Source organism: Salmo trutta, chromosome 34, assembly GCF_901001165.1.
Source record: "Salmo trutta chromosome 34, fSalTru1.1, whole genome shotgun sequence".
Taxonomy (NCBI): Eukaryota; Metazoa; Chordata; class Actinopteri; order Salmoniformes; family Salmonidae; genus Salmo; species Salmo trutta.
This window is the reverse complement of record NC_042990.1, coordinates 1,473,075-1,493,827: the sequence shown is the minus strand read 5'-3', so window position 1 is coordinate 1,493,827 and position 20,753 is coordinate 1,473,075. Positions and strand designations below refer to the sequence as shown.

The window sequence follows — 20,753 nt, the reverse complement described above, 5'->3', positions numbered from 1 at the left end:
CTGCTAATTTGCTGGATGCAGAGTTCAAGTGAAGGTCAAGCAAATCATAGAGAAATCAGACTGTAGTCCTACCCTCACATCACACCCATTGGCTGTGCTGCTCATGCATTGAATCTGCTCCTCAAGGACATCATGGCACTGAAAACAATGGATACACTCTACAAGAGAGCCAATACAATGGTTAGGTATGTGAAGGGTCATCAAGTTATAGCAGCAATCTACCTCACCAAGCAAAGTGAGAAGAATAAGAGCACCACATTGAAGCTGCCCAGCAACACCCATTGGGGTGGTGTTGTCATCATGTTTGACAGTCTGCCGATGTGGACAGCCCCATTTATTTATTTATCTTGCTCCTTTGCACCCCAGTATCTCTACTTGCACATTCATCTTCTGCACATCTACCATTCCAGTGTTTAATTGTTGTATTGTAATTACTTCGCCACCATGGCCTATTTATTGCCTTAACTTACCTCATTTGCACTCACTGTATATAGACTTTTTGTTTTCTTTTGTTCTACTGTATTATTGACTGTATGTTTTGTTTATTCCATGTGTAAATCTGTGTTGTTGTATGTGTCGAATTGATATTGTTTATCTTGGCCAGGTCGCAGTTGCAAATGAGAACTTGTTCTCAACTAGCCTACCTGGTTAAATAAAGGTGATTTAAAAAAAAATAATAATCAAGGGGATTCTCCTGGATGATGTATTTTGGGAGAGAATGGTAAGCAGCCTGAAACTCCTGAAACCTATAGCAGTAGCCATTGCACGGATTGAGGGAGACAATGCCATTCTGTCTGATGTTCAGACTCTGCCTGCAGATATAAGAGAAGAAATCCGTACCGCCCTGCCCACTTCACTGTTGCTCCAAGCAGAGAAAACTGCAGTTCTGATATACATCAAAAAGCGTGAAGACTTCTGCCTGAAGCCCATAAACGCCGCAGCGTACATGTTGGACCCCAAGTGTGCTGGCAAGAGCATCCTGTCTGGTGCAGAGATCAACAAAGCCTATGGTGTCATCACTACCATGTCTCGCCACCTTGGCCTGGATGAGGGCAAGGTTCTTGGCAGTCTGGCGAAGTACACTTCCAAGCAAGGGCTTTGAGATGGAGATGCAATATGGCAGTCGTGCCAACATATCTCATCAGCCACCTGGTGGAAGGGACTTTGTGGATCTGAGGCTCTTTACCCTGTTGCCTCCATCATCCTCCAAATCCCACCAACATCAGCCGCCTCAGAGTGCAACTGGTCCTTGTTTGGGAACACACATCAAAGCATGCAACAGGCTGACCAATACAAGAGTTGAAAAATTGGTGGCCATCCGGGCAAATTTGAGGCTTTTTGAACCTGACAACGAGCCATCCTCAACAAGGTTGGAAAGTGACGGTGAAGATGAGGCCTCAGAGTCTGATGTTCAAGAGGTGGACATTGAGGAGGTCCAGGGAGAAGACATGGAAGCCTGAGAGGAAGACAACCAAAGCTTTAGTTTCTAGAATATCATTTTACAGGTTTTTTGGGAGATGTGATGGATCATTGGGGATCATTCAATATTCCCTTTCTTTTGTTTTTCAGTGAAATCATCCCATGTGAAGAGTCAACTCATTTAATTAAAGTTAAATTCGTAACTAAATCGATTTTTTTTTATTTCTATTGGAAGGATTTAACCATTTGCAATTATGTCTACTTGATGATAAGGCAAAATTATTATGTTTCTGTCTCCATGTGATATGGGAAATATATCCAATGCAAAAAACATCTACATTTAAATGGTATTAATATTAATTTGCATATATTTCCGTTAATTCCCATATATTCCCACAGAAAGTTTCCACCTCTGAATATTCCCCAAAATGTGCAACCCTAGTTGCAACAGAAGACAGACGATTTTTACGCATTCTGTGAGCTTGTGTGGTCTACACTTCGTGGCTGAGCCGTTGTTGCTCTTAGACGTTTCCACTTACAGTTGACCGGGGAAGCTCTAGCAGGGCAGACAGAATTTTGACGAACTTACTTGTTGGAAAGATGGTATCCTATGACGGTGCCATGTTGAAAGTCACTGAGCTCTTCAGAACTGGCCATTCTACAGCCAATGTCTGTCTATAAAGATTGCATAGCTGTGTGCTCAATTTTATACACCTGTCAGCAACGGGTGTGGCTGAAATAGCCGAATCCACTAATTTGAATGTGTCCACATACTTTTGGCCATGTAATGTTTATGGACATAGGTACAGTATACTCCAGAGTTGATTCTGAATCGTTGACATTTTCTCGGTCTGAATTGTTGTAAGCATATGTTAATTATATTTGATGTTTCTCCATATTCTATATTGCACAGGAGTAAGAACCAACTTGTGGTCGCTGGACTTCTGTTGTCATAGGGATGCGTCTTCATTTTTTGTAGGTTCAGTCAGTTTAATTCCACCAAAGTGCAATATGTACAATGCCTTCGGAAAGTATTCAGACCCCTCGACTTTTTCCACATTTTGTTACGTTACAGCCTTCTTCTAATATGGATGAAATCTTTTTTTTCCCTCAGTAATCTACACACAATACCCCATAATGACAAAGCGAAAAAAAATGTTTTAATGTTTGCAAATGTATTAAAAAAACTAAAACAGAAATACCTTATTTATATAAGTATTCAGACTTTTTGCTATGAGACTTCAAATTGAGCTCAGGTGCATCATGTTTTCATTGATCATCCTTGAGCTGTTTCTACAACTTGATTTGACTCCACCTGTGGTAAATTCAATTGATTGAACATAATTTGGTAAGGCACACACCTGTCTATATAAGGTCCCACAGTTGATAGTGCATGTCAGAGCAAAAACCAAACCATGAGGTTGAATGAATTGTCCGTAGAGCTCTGAGCCAGGATTGTGTCGAGGCACAGATCTGGGGAAGGGTACCAAAACATTCTGCAGCACTGGGGGTCCCCATGAACACTGTGGCCTCCATCATTCTTAAATGGAAGAAGTTTGGAACCAGCAAGACTCTTCCTAGAGCTTGGCGCCCAGACAAACTGAGCAATCGGGGGAGAAGGACCTTGGTCAGGGAGGTGACCAAGAACCCGATGGTCACTCTGACAGAGCTCTAGAGTTCCTCTGTGGAGATGGGAGAACCTTCCAGGACAACCATGATAAAGGAGTTTATATGTTTAAAGTAATGACTAAAGAATTCCACCCTGAAACGTATAAGACTGTGAAATGTATTAGAATTATAAGTCTATGTGAAATGTATTAGAATTATAAGACTATAATCCAATAATGTATGTGTGAGACAAGTTAAGGGGGAGAAATGTATGGTTGAGAAAACAAAGGACAATTGAACTACACATGACCTGGTTGTAACTCTGAAAACTGACAACAGGAAAGAGGGCCTTTCCAAGGCCCCTCTAATCTAGGGAGGCTTAGGCTGGTAGAAAAGTGATTGTGTGTGTGTGTGGGGGGGGGGGGGGGGGGAGTTATAAAATGACTGTGTTTGCATTTTTGACTTCAGAGCTCTCGTGAATAAAGAACAACAAACCTTTTGCAGAATCTGAGACTTTGCCTAATTATTATTAAACCCAAGGTCTTACAAACCTCGGGAATAGGTCAAAGCTTAAATGATTGTTTAGTTATCATCATTGGGATTGAAAATTCTCGTGACTAACCATCTCTGCAGCACTCCACCAATCAGGCCTTTATGGTAGAGTGGCCAGACGGAAGCCACTCCACAGTGTAAGAGCCAGAAGACACCTAAAGATTCTCAGACCATGAGAAACAAGATTCTCTGATCTGATGTAACCAAGATTGAACTCTTTGGCCTGAATGCCAAGCGTCAGGTCTGGAGGAACCCTGGAACCATCCCTACGATGAAGCATGGTGGTGGCAACATCATGCTGTGGGGATGTTTTTCAGCGGTAGGGACTGGGAGACTAGTCAGGATCAGGGAAAAGATGAATGGAGCAAAGTACAGAGAGATCCTTGATGACAACCTGCTCCGGAGAGCTCAGGACCTCAGACTGGGTCAAAGGTTCACCTTCTAACAGGACAACAACCCTAAGCACACAGCCAAGTCAATGCAGGAATGGCTTCGGGACAAGTCTCTGAATGTTCTTGAGTGGCCCAGCCAGAACCCAGACTTGAACCCGGTCGAACATCTCTGGAGAGACCTGAAAATAACTGTGCAGCAACCCTCCCCACCCAACCTGACAGAGCTTGAGGATCTACAGCGAAGAATAGGAGAAACTCCCTAAATACAGGTGTGCCAAGCTTGTAGCGTTATACCCAAGAAGACTCGATGCTGTAATCGCTGCCAAAGGTGCTTCAACAAAGTACTGAGTAAAGGGTCTGAATACTTATGTAAATGTGATATTTCAGTTTTTAAAATGTTTATAAATTAGCAGACATTTCAAAAAAAAAGTTTTTGCTTCGTCAATATGGGGTATTGCGTGTAGATCGATAAGGAAAAAAATTAAATGTCATCAATTTTAGAATAAGGCTGTAACGTAACAAAATGTGGAAAAAGTCAAGGGGTCTGAATACTTTCCATTGGATTAAACGCTGGCCTAGAGCGCCTGAGTTAACAGAGCCTGATGAGTTTTATAATAAGAGCCGTTTTCCACACACACAAACACAAACTCGTACCCCCACCCTCTCTGTAACAGATGTCTGTATTTAAGATGATTAACGTACTGCCTCGTCCCTCAACCCCCACTGCCACCCGTTGCTCATTATGTCAAACGTTCATTCATTTCTTACCCCCTCACAGTGTTGTAGTACTCAAGACCCTCGAGTATGGTCTCCAGACCACATATTTAGTATCTCGGTCTTATCTCGGTGTCTGATACATTTGTACTCGGTCTTGACTCAGGTCTTGACTCAGTCTCGGACAGTGAGGACTTTGTATTTCTTCCCGAGAACAGCGAAGTAGAAAACTCAATTATCAGAGCATAAAACTGCTTTACGAGGCCAAATATATACATTCCTTTCTTAAAACATGAATATCGTAACAGCCTTTATATCTATTACAGACATGTTGCACAGTGACGAACCCATAGGCCTTCAGTGTGTGACAGGTTCATGATTCTGAAAGGACAGCAACCGTAATACCAGCACACTCATGTAGGAGAGTGCACTTTTTGTAAAACGCGAAGGGCCAATGGTGTAGTGAAGGGTAGACATAGGTATAAACCGTATACCCACTTTTTTTCAGAGGTTTTTGCTTATACTCACTTCTTAATCCCTACTGATGCATATCAAAGTAGTGTAGTGGAGGAATACAAACGATCAATTATGTAGTACAACAGAGAAATAATGCACAAAGTAACCTACACAATTGTAAAGCACGTGAAATATATGCACATGTGCGCCACACGTTTCAGTGGAATATCATCTGCAGGCAGCAAGAGCGGACAGCTCTCAACTGTTTTTTGCATGGAACTGCTCACAGAAGAATGACATTGGTAGCCGGTAGGGTAGGAAAGACGTTATGATATCCAGTGGTGACCGGTCATTCTGTGTTTTGAGCCCCACCTGTTTAGCGCCTATTTAGCTTGCCTGTTTTGCATGTTACTTTGGCATTAATACCTGTCTCATATCAGTTTGCAAACAATGTAAAATAAAATAATCATCATTGAGTTAATAAAGCTTTGTCTCTTTTTTTCTTTCTTGATTAAGGCATCTCCAAAATGCAGTTGTTTCAGCCTAGCTCAGTGCTTTCTGTGGCGGTGGGGCAGCCAGCGGAAAATATGGAGCGTAGGGGTTGGTAATGTTTTCTAGTTGCGCTGTGATTGACTCAATGTTCTGTCACTCATGGGGACACTACATCACCGCCAAGTCTAAGTGTAGAGTTTGAAAATTCAAAACCCTTGGGTGCCGCTATAGAGTTACATTAAAGTACCCATCCAATAAGGCTCAAGTTCATTGGCCACAGATAAAATGATGTCAAATCACATTATATCTACAGTAGCTTAGATTGGACTAATCATGTCAACATCATACTTTCTCAATCTTAGCTAGCAAGCTAGCAGTCATCATCATGAATTAGAGGTCAACCGATTAATCGGAACGGCCGATTAATTAGGGCCGATTTCAAGTTTTCATAACAATCGGTAATCGGTATTTTTGCCCACCGATTTTTTTTATTATTTACATTTTTTTTTTAGACCTTTATTTAACTAGGCAAGTCAGTTAAGAACACATTCTTATTTTCAATGACGGCCTAGGAACGGTGGGTTAACTGCCTTGTTCAGGGGCAGAATGACAGATTTTTACCATGTCAGCTTGGGGATTCAATCTTGCAACCTTACTTGGGGATTCAATCTTGCCATGTCAGCTTGGGGATTCAATCTTGCAACTAGTCCAACGCTCTAACAACCTGCTTTACGTTGCACTCCACGAGGAGCCTGCCTGTTACGCGAATGCAGTAAGAAGCCAAGGTAAGTTGCTAGCTAGCATTAAACTTATCTTATAAAAAACAATCAATCAATCATAATCACTAGTTAACTACACATGGTTGATGATATTACTAGTTTATCTAGCCAGTCCTGCGTTGCATATAATCGATGTGGTGCGCATTCGCGAAAAAGGACTGTCTTTGCTCCGACGTGTATCTAACTATAAACATCAATGCCTTTCTTAAAATCAAAACACAAGTATATATTTTTAAACCTGCATATTTAGTTAATATTGCCTGCTAACATGAATTTCTTTTAACTAGGGAAAATGTGTCACTTCTCTTGCAAACAGAGTCAGGGTATATGCAGCAGTTTGGGCCGCCTGGCTCGTTGCGAACTGTGAAGACTATTTCTTCCTACAAAGACAGCCGACTTCGCCAAACGGGGGATGATTTAACAAAAGCGCAATTGCGAAAAAAGCACAATCGTTGTACCTAACCATAAACATCAATGCCTTTCTTAAAATCAATACACAGAAGTATATATTTTTAAACCTGCATATTTAGCTAAAAGAAATCCAGGTTAGCAGGCAATATTAACCAGGTGAAATTGTGTCAGTTCCCTTGCGTTCCTTGCACGCAGAATCATGGTATATGCAACAGTTTGGGCCGCCTGGCTCGTTGCGAACTAATTTGCCAGAATTTTACGTAATTATGACATAACATTGGAGGTTGTGCAATGTAACAGCAACATTTAGACTTATGGATGCCACCCATTAGGTAAAATACGGAACGGTTCCGTATTTCACTGAAAGAATAAACGTGATAGTTTCCGGATTCAACCATATTAATGACCTAAGGCACGTGTTTCTGTGTGTTATTATGTTATAATTAAGTCTATGATTTGATAGAGCAGTCTGACTGAGCGATGGTAGGCACCAGCAGGCTCGTAAGCGTTCATTCAAAATAGCACTTTCGTGCGTTTTGCCAGCAGCCGTTCGCAATGCATTGCGCTGTTTATGACTTCAAGCCTATCAACTCCCAAGAAATGGCTAGCTAGTTAGCGGGTGCGCGCTAATAGCGTTTCATACGTCACTCACTCTGAGACTTGGAGTAGTTGTTTCCCCTTGCTCTGCATGGGTAACGCTGTTTCGAGGGTGGCTGTTGTCGATTTGTTCCTGGTTTGAGCCCAGGTAGGAGCGAGGAGAGGGACGGAAGCTATACTGTTACACTGGCAATACTAAAGTGCCTATAAGAACATCCAATAGTCAAAGTTATATGAAATACAAATCATATAGAGAGAAATAGTCCAATAATTCCTATAATAACTTCAACCTAAAACTTCTTACCTGGGAATATTGAAGACTCATGTTAAAAGGAACCACCAGCTTTCATATGTTTTCATGTTCTGAGCAAGGAACTTAAACGTTAGCTTTCTTACATGGCACATAATGCACTTTTACTTTCTTCTCCAACACTTTGTTTTTGCATTATTTAAACCAAATTGAACATGTTTCATTATTTATTTGAGGCTAAATTGATTTTATTGATGTATTATATTAAGTTAAAATAAGTGTTCATTCAGTATTGTTGTAATTGTCATGATTACAAAAAAGAAAAGAAAAAATTGGCCGATTAATCGGTATCGGCATTTTTTGGTCCTCCAATAATCGTTATCGGTATCGGCGTAGAAAAATGATAATCGGTCGACCTCTATCATGAATCAAGTCGACAATCTACTGGCAAATCCTTTTCAATCCTTGTCATATGAATATAAATAATTAAGGGAAACTTTAGATAAAATGTATCAAACAACAAGTTGGAAATTGCAAATTCAACAATGAGTGGTTTGGAAGGATCAGTGGCTAACTGCAAGCATTGCAAAGCAATCACTAGCCTGCTATTCAGTAGAGTGGGTGTGTGGTCCCAAGTCTGGGTTTAAGGGTTTCTTTTGCAAGCTTAAAAGGATAGAAATTCAACATTGGCCATGCTGTCAATCCAGCATGACTTCTGCTCGCTCAAAACAACTGGAAACTCGGAACTGGGAAATCTGATTACATTGCGTTCAACACAACTAGGAACTCCGAAAAAACGAACTCCGACTGGGAAAATATGTTTTGAATGATCATCCAACTCGGAATTGCAAGTCGGGAACTCGGGCCTCTTTCTAGAGCTCCGACCTGAAGATCATTGACGTCATCATGATTTGACCTTCCGAGTTCCCAGTTGTCTTGAAAGAACCATAAATCCAGAGAATGCCAAATTTTAATGACGTTTGATGACAAAATATGCCCACGAAGGACCGTCATGCCACCTTCCTGTTCAAGTGAGCACAACACGGTGAGTCCAAAAATGTATTGTATGCTGCTATATAAATGATGTAATATGTATACTGTAGCTAAGAAAGTAATACTAAAAGTATGTTGTGTAGTAAGCTGTTAGGCGTTGGTGGTGCACATGTAGCCTATAGCCTGTTTTAGAGAAATGTCATCATCGAATATTGTAAGAGCGTTCTTTGTCTGCTTATGTGCCCACTTTATTTATCCTATGGTTCTGACTTGGTGTACAGGGAGAATACTGTAAGAACGGCCCATGTTCTGAATTCTGTCACTGTACATTACAAAAGTGCTGAACAAATAGTTATATTGACTACGTCTGTCCTAGCTCGCTCATTAATGTCTTAATCGAAATTACGGATTGCCTCTTATCCGCTCGTCGTCCCCTTATGCCATAGTGTGTACATCTCAATTGTCAGTAGAAACCACATTTGTTTAAGCAAGTCAGCCATCAGCTATGTTTTTTTTAAAGGCAGTAAATGAGGCTAAATGAACTGTTTCGCTGCCAGACAAGGCTCTGCTGATATCCAGGTGTAGCAGTGGTAAGGTATTGGAACTCTGCTGTTGAGACGGCTTTATGTAGGCCGTAACAGTTTGTGGGCACCGTTTGTCACCGTTATGGTGCAATTAATGTATTGTTTAGTGTTGTGTTGTGGCTTTGCTGACATGCATTCATTTTTTATTTTTTTTGCCCAACCAAGATTTACATGCTAAAATCGCCAGTGATGATATCTACCAGTAAATGCTAACTAAGGCAACAATGGGTATGCAAGTGTTGGTTAGTAGGCTATTTGTGATGTGCAATTGTCATCATGTGCTGTTTGCATCAGTGGCGTAGACATGGTTTAAGCATTGTTGTGGACTTAGACCATCACATTTTTGTATTTTTTCTATAAATTAAAAAGTGTGATTTTGGGAGTGAAAAGCTGAATAATGTATAGGAAAACTCATAATTTTGCGGTGCAAAATTAGAGTATACCCTCTTCTCCAGGCACCACTACACCTCTGCATAGGGCCGATGGAAAGACAGCAGTCATACACAGCATAATGTTAAATGATAAGAAGTCCATAAACTCTGACGTAGGTCCCAATCATAATACAAAAACACAACCATTATGCTTTTCCCAATCAAAATGTACAACTATTACATCCCATTGCAAAAAACATCTCACATTTAGCACACAAAGTAACCGGTGACCTAAAGTTTAAAGTGGAACTGACAGCGTTTTAACTACTTTGCAGATATGAAACAAACAGACAATAATATCAGTCAGAAATATCAAATTCCCAGTTTATGCTACAAAACCAACTTAATAAGAGGTTTTAAAAATAGGTTCTATTTGACTCAACGTCCCATGACGCACTGTCATGACTTCCGCCGAAGTCGGTCCCTCTCATTGTTCGGGCGACGTTCGGAAGTCGACATCACCGGCCTTCTAGCCATCGCCGATCCACTTTTCATTTTCCATTTGTTTTGTCTTTGTCTTACACACCTGGTTTCAATTCCCCAATTACTTGTTCATTATTTAACCCTCTGTTCCCCCATGTTTGTTTGTGAGTAATTGTTGTATTGCGGTCCGTATTTGTGGCCTTGTATTTATACAACGTGTACTGTGATTTATTGAGTAAAATTGCTTTCATTACGCATATCTGCTGTCCTGCGCCTGACTCATCTCACCAGCTACACACTGACACTTTACACATACGCTAAGTCATTGTTGGCAGAATAGATGGATGCAGTTCAATGCATTATTAATATAATTCACCAATACATTTCTTGGTAGTCCAAAAAATATTGCTATCAGGTTGTAAATCACAGCTGGCCTGGTACATTGTTCACTGCCTCCATTCAGGATGCACTGTTTCAGTTTCAATTACTCAATATTCTGGACAAAAACAGACTAATGTATCTACGGCTGGAAATGTCAATACAATCAAACTAAGATGAGACAAAATAAAGACCTTCCTGACCTCTCAGAGGGGATCAGCAGGCAATTCAGATTACTCTGACGTTTTTCTTGCGCTGTACCTAATGATTTATGAAAACTTGCTTGGTGGGTCGATGTCCTCATTATTGTTTTAGAGGCGTGTTTGATACGTTTTATGTGCACACTTTATTAGAATATTTATGAAATGCACATTGTTATATTTGGTAACAGTTACTTGTTTTTTCTCGACTCCAACCCCATTCGATGCATGGATGTGGGTGGAGCTATTTCGACATAAGGTTGTTCATTTAAAAAAACTCACAAATGCTCTGACAAAGGCCGATATGTAAAGCTTAATAAAGCGCAGTGATACTATCAAGAGCAGTGTGCGGGTTTCTTCTTTTTTCTCATCTTATTCAACTGTTACCATGCACCTGCAACAAAGATAGCTCAGATGTGCGAGTGTCTTTTGAATACAATCAAACTAACAAGGGCAATGATCACAAGTCAGTCATAATTTGGCTAATATGCTAGTGTATCTATTTATGTAGCAAGCTAAAATCACGGAGCCTAACGTTAGCTAGACAGCTAGCTAGCTGCTAGTAGGATGTCATGTCATGCCCTCATATCGTTTTTCAGTGGCTATACACAGCTAGAGATCCAGGTGTCATTTGGTTAACTAGCAAGAACTTGAATGACTGTTATCCAGTTAGCATATGCTAACTGTTATCCAGTTAGCATATCTCGGTGTAAACACTGTCCAACAAAAACTGAAGAGATTAAATTAGAACATCATTGAAAACAATAATAGAATTATAATCATTATTTAAAAAATCCTTAGCCCTTCTTTGAAGGCCAATTGTCCCCGTATGTGTTTGGGTTAGTAATAATGTGTAGTGTGGCTCTATTTTACCTCAACATGCCCCCTCCCCCACCCTTCTACCCATACCCCCCCATTCATCCAATTTCTCTTCAATGCACACCCATTTACCTTCCTCATAAAATGAATCTATTCTACATTCATCACAACAGTCTCCTCAAGTGACAGCTGTTGAGCCTTTCTACAGTGAGGTGAGTATGCACAATATCTGTACCATCCCTTGGCTTGCACAAATTGATATCAGCGTATAATGATATGCATACATGTGCAAATATAACACACACACACACTCTTTAATAGATCAATCAGACATGTGTGCTCAGATATGCATTCATTATTATAATCATCCCAGCTCAGACTACTCACTGCTTTTTATGCTTACACACATGGACACAGCACACAGAACAAATAGGCTACCCTCACAGGCATACTGTGTGTATGCTCAATTGTTAGTGATACAAATTAATTCATTTTCAGACGATTCACAAAATAATGCGTCTGACTTGTCATGGCAGAGTAAATGTCAAGCTTTGTCAGATATTCCAACTAAATATTTTTGGGGAGAACGTATTTTCTTTATAAAGATCTTTAAAAAAAAGCTCTGACAAAGCTGAATAAACTAAAGTGATACTGGCAAGAGCAGTGTGCAAGTTTTTATTCCCTTTAAGAAAATCTAAAAATCGTTAACCTCAGTCCAGATCTCTGGATGTTTTCTTCCCTGTCAGACTCCACCCCCCCCCCCCCTTCAGCAAATCAAGTCAGTCTGAACACCTGCCCTCCCCCTCCCCCACTAAACACACATACAGCTTACATCCTCCTCACACATGTACAATCTCACTGTGCCTTACACACAAACACACACACACACACACACACACACACACCCACACACCCACCCACACACCCACCCACACACCCACACACACACACACCCACACACACACCCACACACCCACACACACACACACACACACACACACACACACACACACACACACACACACACACACACACACACACACACACACACACATAGAGGGGATAGAGGAGAGGAGATATATAGGTTACATTTTTGGGGATGGGGAGCAATTTGCGAGTTGGCCCATTTCGTGTCTGTGTAGTCATGTTTATCTGCCCAGACTTTACCTGTCTCAAGCAGCTGTAGTAGAGAAGCTGACCAGACACACTGGGATGGCAACAAAACAGAATTCAGACAGCAAGGGATAGCAGCGGGGAGATGAAGAGATAAAGATAGAGCAGACAGGAAGACATGAGTACAAGATGGGCAAAGGAGGAGAGAGAGTACAGCTGCAGATTCTTCTTTGTGTGTCTTTTTCCCCTCACTGTCTACAACCTCTCTCTTCCTCCGTGTGTGAATGTGTTTTGACACTATTCCTCTGCCTCCATGTCGGTGAGCTTTGAGACAGATTGTCTCTCACCTGAAATTAAACACGAGGCCAGGTGCCACTCAGATCAGACCATCTGTTCATCCCGCCCTCCCTTCACTTTTTTCCCCCCTCTCCTTCTTACTTCTATATCTGCTTTTCGGACGCAGCTTGTGTATAGTGAGGACAATTAAAAGCAGTAACATTTTCACCATGGCAGGCAGTATATAGCTCACTAGAGACAAAGGGATGTTGAATATAAATGCACAGAGAGAAAGATAATGACATGCTTCAGCTTTATGTATTCAGAAGCGCATTGGTGTATTCGCGTCTTTCAATTACTTTCATGTAATTTCTTTGTAGCGTCAGTGGCAAGAGGATGGTGAAGTTAATTCTCTGGCAGTGCAGGTGGTATTAGATGACGATTACACCACAGCTGGTAGTTGGGGTGAGGATACCACTTGTCTAGGGGGTGGTAGTCAGTGTGTAGCTAATGAGGTGGTTTTCATCATTGCAGGGGTTAAGATGGGGGACACGAGGGGGAGGTTGTTCTCGGACGGTTGTACAAGACTTGGGTGAGGAGGTCTGGGAGGGGAGTCACTGGGGAGACGGAAGAGAAGGTTTAGCGATGGGGAACCTGCCTGCTGATCCCCTCTAAGAGGTCAGGAGGGTCAGACGAATAATATAATTTATATTACTGCTAGTGCTAACTACCTCTCTGGCTCCCAGACGCCCCTACTAAAACCCATACTCCCTCACTGTCTCAGCGTACCAGTAAGCATTTCATTGTACCGAGTACACTACACCATGTTCTGTGTGTATGACAAATAAACTTTGATTTGGCCTACTACTATCTTAAAAACGGGAATACTGGTAATAAAACTTAACAAAGATTACAACTCGGTAAACCTTAATAAAAAGAAGAGGGAGATGAGAGGAAAATATTCAGAGACTGAGTGAAGGAGGACCAGAACCCTATAGGCCCTGGTCAAAGTTAGTGCACTATATAGGGAATAGCAGTTGGAACACAATACTAGTCTGTTTCTATAGAGACTGCAGAGAGAGAACGCCTGTCACCGCACAATCTGCTCCATAAATATCACTTGGCAGCACACTTGCTGCGTGGTTATGCTCATCAAGCTGCTCTAACTTTGATTTGAATGTGCGATGAGAGAGCGAGAGAGAGAGAGAGAGAGAGAGAGAGAGAGAGAGAGAGAGTGAGAGAGAGAGAGAGATGACTTCGGCATGCCCCTAAGCTGTCACTTACAACCAAAGACGTTGTAGCAGAATGACTAAGGCGCTGACTGGATGCATCATGTACAGGGAATATAGGAAAGCCACCTCTGACCTTCCTCTTGGGCATTAAACTCAAAGGGAAATGGAGCTCACATGTCAGAGTGAGTTAGTTTTTCTGTGGCACACTGTTGTGTCTGTGTGTGTAGTGCAGTGAGGTAGAATGCCACTTGTTCCGCATTTTGCTCATGGGAGTGTCCGAGTCCCAAATGCGACCCGATCTTTCTATGTAGTACTATTGCACTCATTTTGAGCAGGGCCCATAAGGCTCTAGCCAATAGTGCACTACATAGGGAATAGGGTGCCATTTGGAACTCCGCCAGTGTGTGCTGTTGAACGTCAGAAAGGGCACTCACCCCTGGTAGCGTCTTCTGCTCGTGCAGTGCATTCTGGGCTTTGAGTGCAGACTCTCGTTCGCAGTATGTCAGAAAGGCACAGCCTGGGGTAGGTTTGAGGGTACATTATACCATTAAACAAAGGATGTATTTGTATACTGTGATACAACAGTGGACAAAGAGAAATTGCAGCAGGTTGCACTGTGATTTTAAAAGGAGAGTTGTTGTTTTTCAACCAATTCTCTATTTTTTATGTAAATGGTATGTTAAAGAAGGGTCCAGACACCTTTTTGGTTATTTCACGTTTTTGAAAAACTTACCCCAAACAGCAAATCACTTCCTCATCCTCGTTGTGTAGTTTGGGGCCCCCAGAAAAAACATGAACAAAGGCTCCAAAAACACCCAAATACAGTGCCTTCAGAAAGTATTCACACCCCTTGACTTTTTCCACATTTTGTTGTGTTACAGGCTGAATTTAAAATGTATAAAATGTAGATTTTTTTGTTACTGAGCTACAGCCAATACCCCATAATGCCAAAGTGGAATTATGTTTTTACAAATTAATTCAAAATGAAAAGCTGAAATGTCTTGAGTCAATAAGTATGGTAATCCTAAATGAGTTCAGGAGTAAAGATTTGCTTAACAATTCACAATAAGTTGCATGGACTCACTCTGTGTGCAATAGTAGTGTTGATTTGATTTTTGAATTCCTACCTCATCTCTGTACCCCACATACAATTATCTGTAAGTTCCCTCAGTCGAGCATTGAATTTCAAACACAGATTCAACCACAAAGACCAGGGAGGTTTTCCAATGCCTCGCAAAGAAGGGCACCTATTGGTAGATGGGTAAAAATGAAAAAAAAGAAGACATTGAATATCTCTTTGCGCATGGTGAAGTTATTAATTACACTTTGGATGGTGTATCAATACACCCAGTCACGACAAAGATAAAGGCGTCCTTCCTAACTCAGTTGCAGGAGAGAAAGGAAACCGCTCAGGGATTTCACCATGAGGCCAATGGTGACTTTAGAACAGTTAAGGAGTTTAACTGCTGTGATAGGAGAAAAATTGAGGTTGGATAAACAACATTATAGTTAAAAATATATATATATTTTAATTTAACCTTTATTTAACTAGGCAAGTCAGTTAAGAACAAATTCTTATTTACAATGCTGGCCTACCGGGGAACAGTGGGTTAACGGCGTTGTTCAGTGGCAGAATGACAGATTTGTACATTGTCAGCTCGGGGACTCGATCCAGCAACCTTTCGGTTACTGGCCCAACGCTCTAACCTGCCGCCCCTGAGTTACTCATATAGTTACTCCAAAACTAATCTAAATTATAGAGTGAAAAGAAGGAAGCCTGTATAGAATAAAAAATATTCCACTCCAAAAAATGTGGCAAAGAAATGAACTATATGTTCTAAATACAAAGCGTTACAGTATGTTTGGGGCAAATCCAACACAACACGGAGTGCCAACCTTCACATTTTCAAGCATGGTGGGGGCTGCATCATGTTATGGGTATGATCCTCATCGGCAAGGACTACAGAGTTTTTTAAGATAAAAAAAATGGAATAGAGCTAAGCACATGCAAAATCCAAGAAGAAAATCTGGTTCAGGGAGACAAATTCACCTTTCTGCAGGACAATAACCTAAAACACAAGGCTAAATATACACTGGAGTTGCTTACCAAGATGACATTTCTGAGTGGCCTAGTTACAGTTCTTACTTAAATCAGCTTGAAAATCTATGGCAAGACATGCAAATGGCTGTCTAGCAATGATCAACAACCAACTTGACAGAGCTTGAAGAATTTTATAAAGAATAATGTGCAAATATTGTACAATCCAGGTGTGCAAAGCTCTTAGAGACTTACCCAGAAAGACCCAAGCTGTAATCACTGCCAAAGGTGATTCTAACGTGTATTGACTCAGGGGTGTGAATACTTATGTAAATTAGATATTTCTGTATTTCATTTTCAATCATTTTGCAAAGATTTCTAAAAATGGGTTTTCACTTTTTCAAAAACCTGAAAATAATATACATATACTAAATAATATATATATTATAACATTGTTTTTGTATCTCAAAATCATTGTAATCTGGTTAATGTTAAAATCTAAATGAAAATTATTCAAATATAAAATATAAAATTCAACTAGATAGCACACTTAGGTCATGGGAAAAGGTTGCACTTGACCGTTGCACTTGAATCATTCCCACGGTGATGGCTAGGTCCGCTACGCTATAGAACCACACACTATTGCAGAGACTTTGATAATACAGGCCGCAATTGATATGTTGAAAACAATGTGTGGGGAGGCAGAGGCACAGAAACTCACATCAATACCTTTGCCAGATAACACTGTTAAATGAAGAATTTGTGCTATTGAGGAAACTGACTGAACGACTCAAAAACTCCCCAGCTTATGCTCGCCAAATGGACGTTAGCTGTGAGGGCTGAGATGCTCATGCATTAGATGCCCATGCATTGACTTTTGTCGGGGGATGCTATTTACGAGGACATATTGTTCTGTCTCACGATTCCCGAGCATGAAACGGTATAGGGGATGTTGATGCTGCGTGGCTATATTGACAAAAAACAGATTACATATGGGATCGAATGGTGGGAATTTGCGCCGATGGGGCTTCATCTATGGCGGGATGGCGGGCAGGCCGGCCTCTGCTCCTCTCTAGTTATGAATGTGTCTCCTTCTGCCATATGGACGCATTCTATGATACAACTGGCGGCAAAAGAGCTGAGCACAGAACTGGGAGATGTACTGCAGCAAGTAACTTCGATTGTAAACTACATTAAACCACATCCACTGTGTGCAAGCCTGTTCGCAAAACTATTGTGGAGATATGGGATCAGAGCATGACAATGTTCCATTCCACACCGAGGCTTGGATGTTATCGAGGGGCAGTGTTGGAAAGATTTTTCGCAATGAGAGAGGAACTGTTGTTTTTCACAATGGATGTAAATGCGCCTTGGCATAGATTCCACAAGCGTCTGGAACTTCCTATGTGGAAGCACCCCATGCTTTCATTATACTTTGTATCCCTCATTTACTCAAGTGTTTCCTTTATTTTGGCCTATAGAATAGACAGAGAAGTATCGCTCGAGTCGCAACAAAATGGAAAATACAATTTCATGACACAATTTTATGTGTACAACATCTGAAGACCTGCATCACTATACTGAGAGCTTTGCCAAGGACATATTTGGGTGTTTTTGGAGCTTTTGTTCATGTTTTTTCAGGGCCCCCCATACTAGAGAAAGGGGGATACCTAGCCAGTACAACTGAATGCATTTAACCCAACCCCTCAAAAGCATGTGAGATCACAAAAAAGGTGTCACACCCTGATCTGTTTCACCTGTCTTTGTGCTCGACCCCCCTCCAGGTGTCGCCCATCTTCCCCACTATTCCCTTTGTATTTATACCTGTGTTCTCTGTTTGTCTGTTGCCAGTTCGTTTTGTTACTGAAACCTACCAGTGTTTGTTCCCTTGCTCCTGTCTGTTCTTGCTCCTGTTTTCTAGTCCTTTCTGGTTTTGAACGTTCTGCCTGCCCTGACCCTGAGCCTGCCTACCATTCTATACCTTGCCCTACCTCACTGGATTATTGACCCCTGCCTGCCCTGACCCTGAGACTGCCTGCCATTCTGGACCTTTTGCACCCTCTCTGGATTACTGACCTCTGCCTGCCTTTGACCTGTCGTTTGCCTGCCCCTGTACTAGAAATAAACGTTGGTTTCTTCGACACTGTCTGCACCTGGGTCATACTTGAAACCTGATAAAAAGGTGTCTGGACCCTTCTATAACATGCCATTTACATCAAAAATAGAGATTTGGTTGTAAAAAAGAGAACTTCTTCTCTACAATGACACCCTATTCCCTATATTGAGCACTACTTTTAACCAGAGCCCTATAGGTCCTGGTCAAAGTAGTGCAATACATACGGAATAGGGTGCCATTTGAGAAGTACCCATTGGTTCAGCTGGTCCAAAAACAAAGACAAGCTGGCAGGTACACTTATGAAATACATTTATTGTGTAGGCTGGCCAGACTGGCCATATCTGCCAGTGGCCATGCACCTGTTACATAGGTAGCATAGCCTGAATATGCTCAAACATATAGCCTAAACAATGTCCCATGCCTGACAGCAGGACTATGCATTGTAACTTACAGTAAATATCCATACTAAGGAAACAGGGATTCAATACACAGTGTGGGAGACAACATATTTCTATAGAACTGTGCATTATATAATAAAGTATTTCCGCTCTTCAGCATAGTCTACACAGTAATTGTTTCCTCTCCCCTTACCTTTGTGCATCCCTGTGTATTTGTCCTTTATCACCGTCAACTCATAGATCTTCCCGAACTGTTCAAAGATGGGTTTCAAGTCCTTCTCCTCAAGATTTCGGGGTATCTGCCCGATGAAGAGCTTGATTGCATCGGCCTCCTTCATTGAGACGGTGTTGGATTGGAGCAACCCGTTGCGCACCGAGGATGGACACTGAAAAGGTGGTGAGACGGAGCAGGAATAACCTATAGCTCTTTGGACGAGTTAGAGATGACGGGCAAAGGTTTCAACCTCGGTCCTGGAGACGAGGAGAGGGACGATAGAGGAACAGATGAGAAGAAGAGCTCTAGACTAAATTATTAATTCATTCTTAAATGTATAATAACTTTCATTTTCTTTACATTTTTTGAAGAGCAGGAGCAATCTGGTGTAGGCTGACTAACAAAAACATCACGGTCACCAGTTGGTATAGCCATGCAAAATATCTTGGAATGTTGAAATTATAATGAATTGCAATTATTTTGCCTATAATGTTTTGTAATCTGTCCCCAAATTTGATAAATTGATGATAACCAATTATATTCTGACTCAGATATATACATATACACATATTTGTTTAAATATTTACATGAATGTAAATAAACATAGACATCGAAGTAGCCTACTCCTTTGTTCAACCGTCTATGGGTCTAAACTGCAGGTTTAAACCCATAGGCTATACTGTCACGTTGTGTCAACGTATAGCCTCTTCGGTCCCTTTGTCAAGATGGGGTGACAATAACAATGACTTGAACATAATCTGCAATTTTACACCACGTCAATAGGACAACAAAATAATCACCTACTATTTCTCTATGATCCTCCTTCGTCTTAAGGTTCGTTCGTTTCTAGCTGAATCCCCCTTTCTCCTCTGTCCCCTATCAAATCGGGTTTCTTTTCGGTTTGTGTCTATTCTCCAGTTCAATTCATTTGTCTAATGTAGGACCCCTCTGAATCCGTGCCTTGACAAGTTACCCCCAAAAGAGCGCACGTAACAAATCGAGCGACGTCCTTCTTTATCTATAAACATGAGCATGTGATGCTTTACCTAGTAGTTTTTTTTAGGTGTTATTTGTGTACAAACCCTGTTAACCACATTAAATGCACACACATTTGGATTTTATATAATAATGACAACCTCTGGGATTATTCAAGCGGTTGGTGGTTATAAGGATAGACTCTCTACGATCCAACACAGGAAATGGGAGGCTATTACTGCCGCTCGCTCCCGCATTGGCTGGCTCTCTGTCTGTCTACTTAGTTGCATTTGACGTCGTACACCGGTGTCTCCCTCCCGTCGATCTATTGCTGCCAAAGGGCCAGGGTTCGGGTCTGAAAGCGCACTTTTGACTTCACCTACAGTATTGCTTCGGTACTGCAGGTTAACTGAATTACGGCTGTTTAAGACAATTACCATGTATGACCCTATAGAGAAGTAGAGAGATATAGTCCCAACGTTGCCAGAGATGCGAACCAGTCGTTAAATATTTTTGTTCTAAGGGTGCGTTCGTAAATTCCCTCTGAAGTGCCAGAGAGTGCATATGGTGCACTCTGGGCATTCGTAAATTCAGAGAGTTGTCAGATTGTCCCTTCTTACATTCAGAGCGCACACTGGATGTGGACACTCTGATCGAGTAGGGTTGATCCGAGCGTTCTGACCTCAACCGCAGTCAAGCACCCAAGCTAACTGGCTAACGTTGGCTAGCTTGCTAGCTATTTCAAGACACAAATGAGAGAACACCTCACTCTGACCATTTTACTCGCCCTAACAGAGCTGGTTAGGCTGTTTTCATGTTATCTAGAGCATTGGTGACTGTAACTATGCTACTGGCATCAATTTAATTATGTTTTTTTGCCAGCGTTTACTGAC

At 41.4% G+C, this 20,753-nt stretch overlaps 1 protein-coding gene across 6 annotated transcripts in view; it reads right to left on the bottom strand.

Moving 5' to 3' along the window:
* LOC115173294 (CUGBP Elav-like family member 3) overlaps positions 1-20,049 on the bottom strand; it is a 41,196-nt gene extending 21,147 nt beyond the window's left edge. For 3 of the 6 annotated variants that reach the window (XR_003871580.1, XM_029731262.1, XM_029731261.1), the window contains exons 1-3: positions 19,690-20,049; positions 18,865-19,142; positions 14,554-14,636 (exon numbers count right to left, since the gene is read on the bottom strand). Coding sequence is in view for 5 of the 6 variants with exons in the window: in XM_029731262.1 (XP_029587122.1) it covers positions 14,554-14,636; positions 18,865-19,009 (228 nt within the window). In the remaining variant the exon portion in view is untranslated. Of the gene's footprint in view, positions 1-14,553; positions 14,637-18,864; positions 19,143-19,685 lie in introns of all 6 variants that reach the window. The other 3 variants (XM_029731257.1, XM_029731263.1, XM_029731260.1) reach the window with 2 other exon arrangements.
* Between the last annotated feature and the right edge of the window lie 704 nt (positions 20,050-20,753).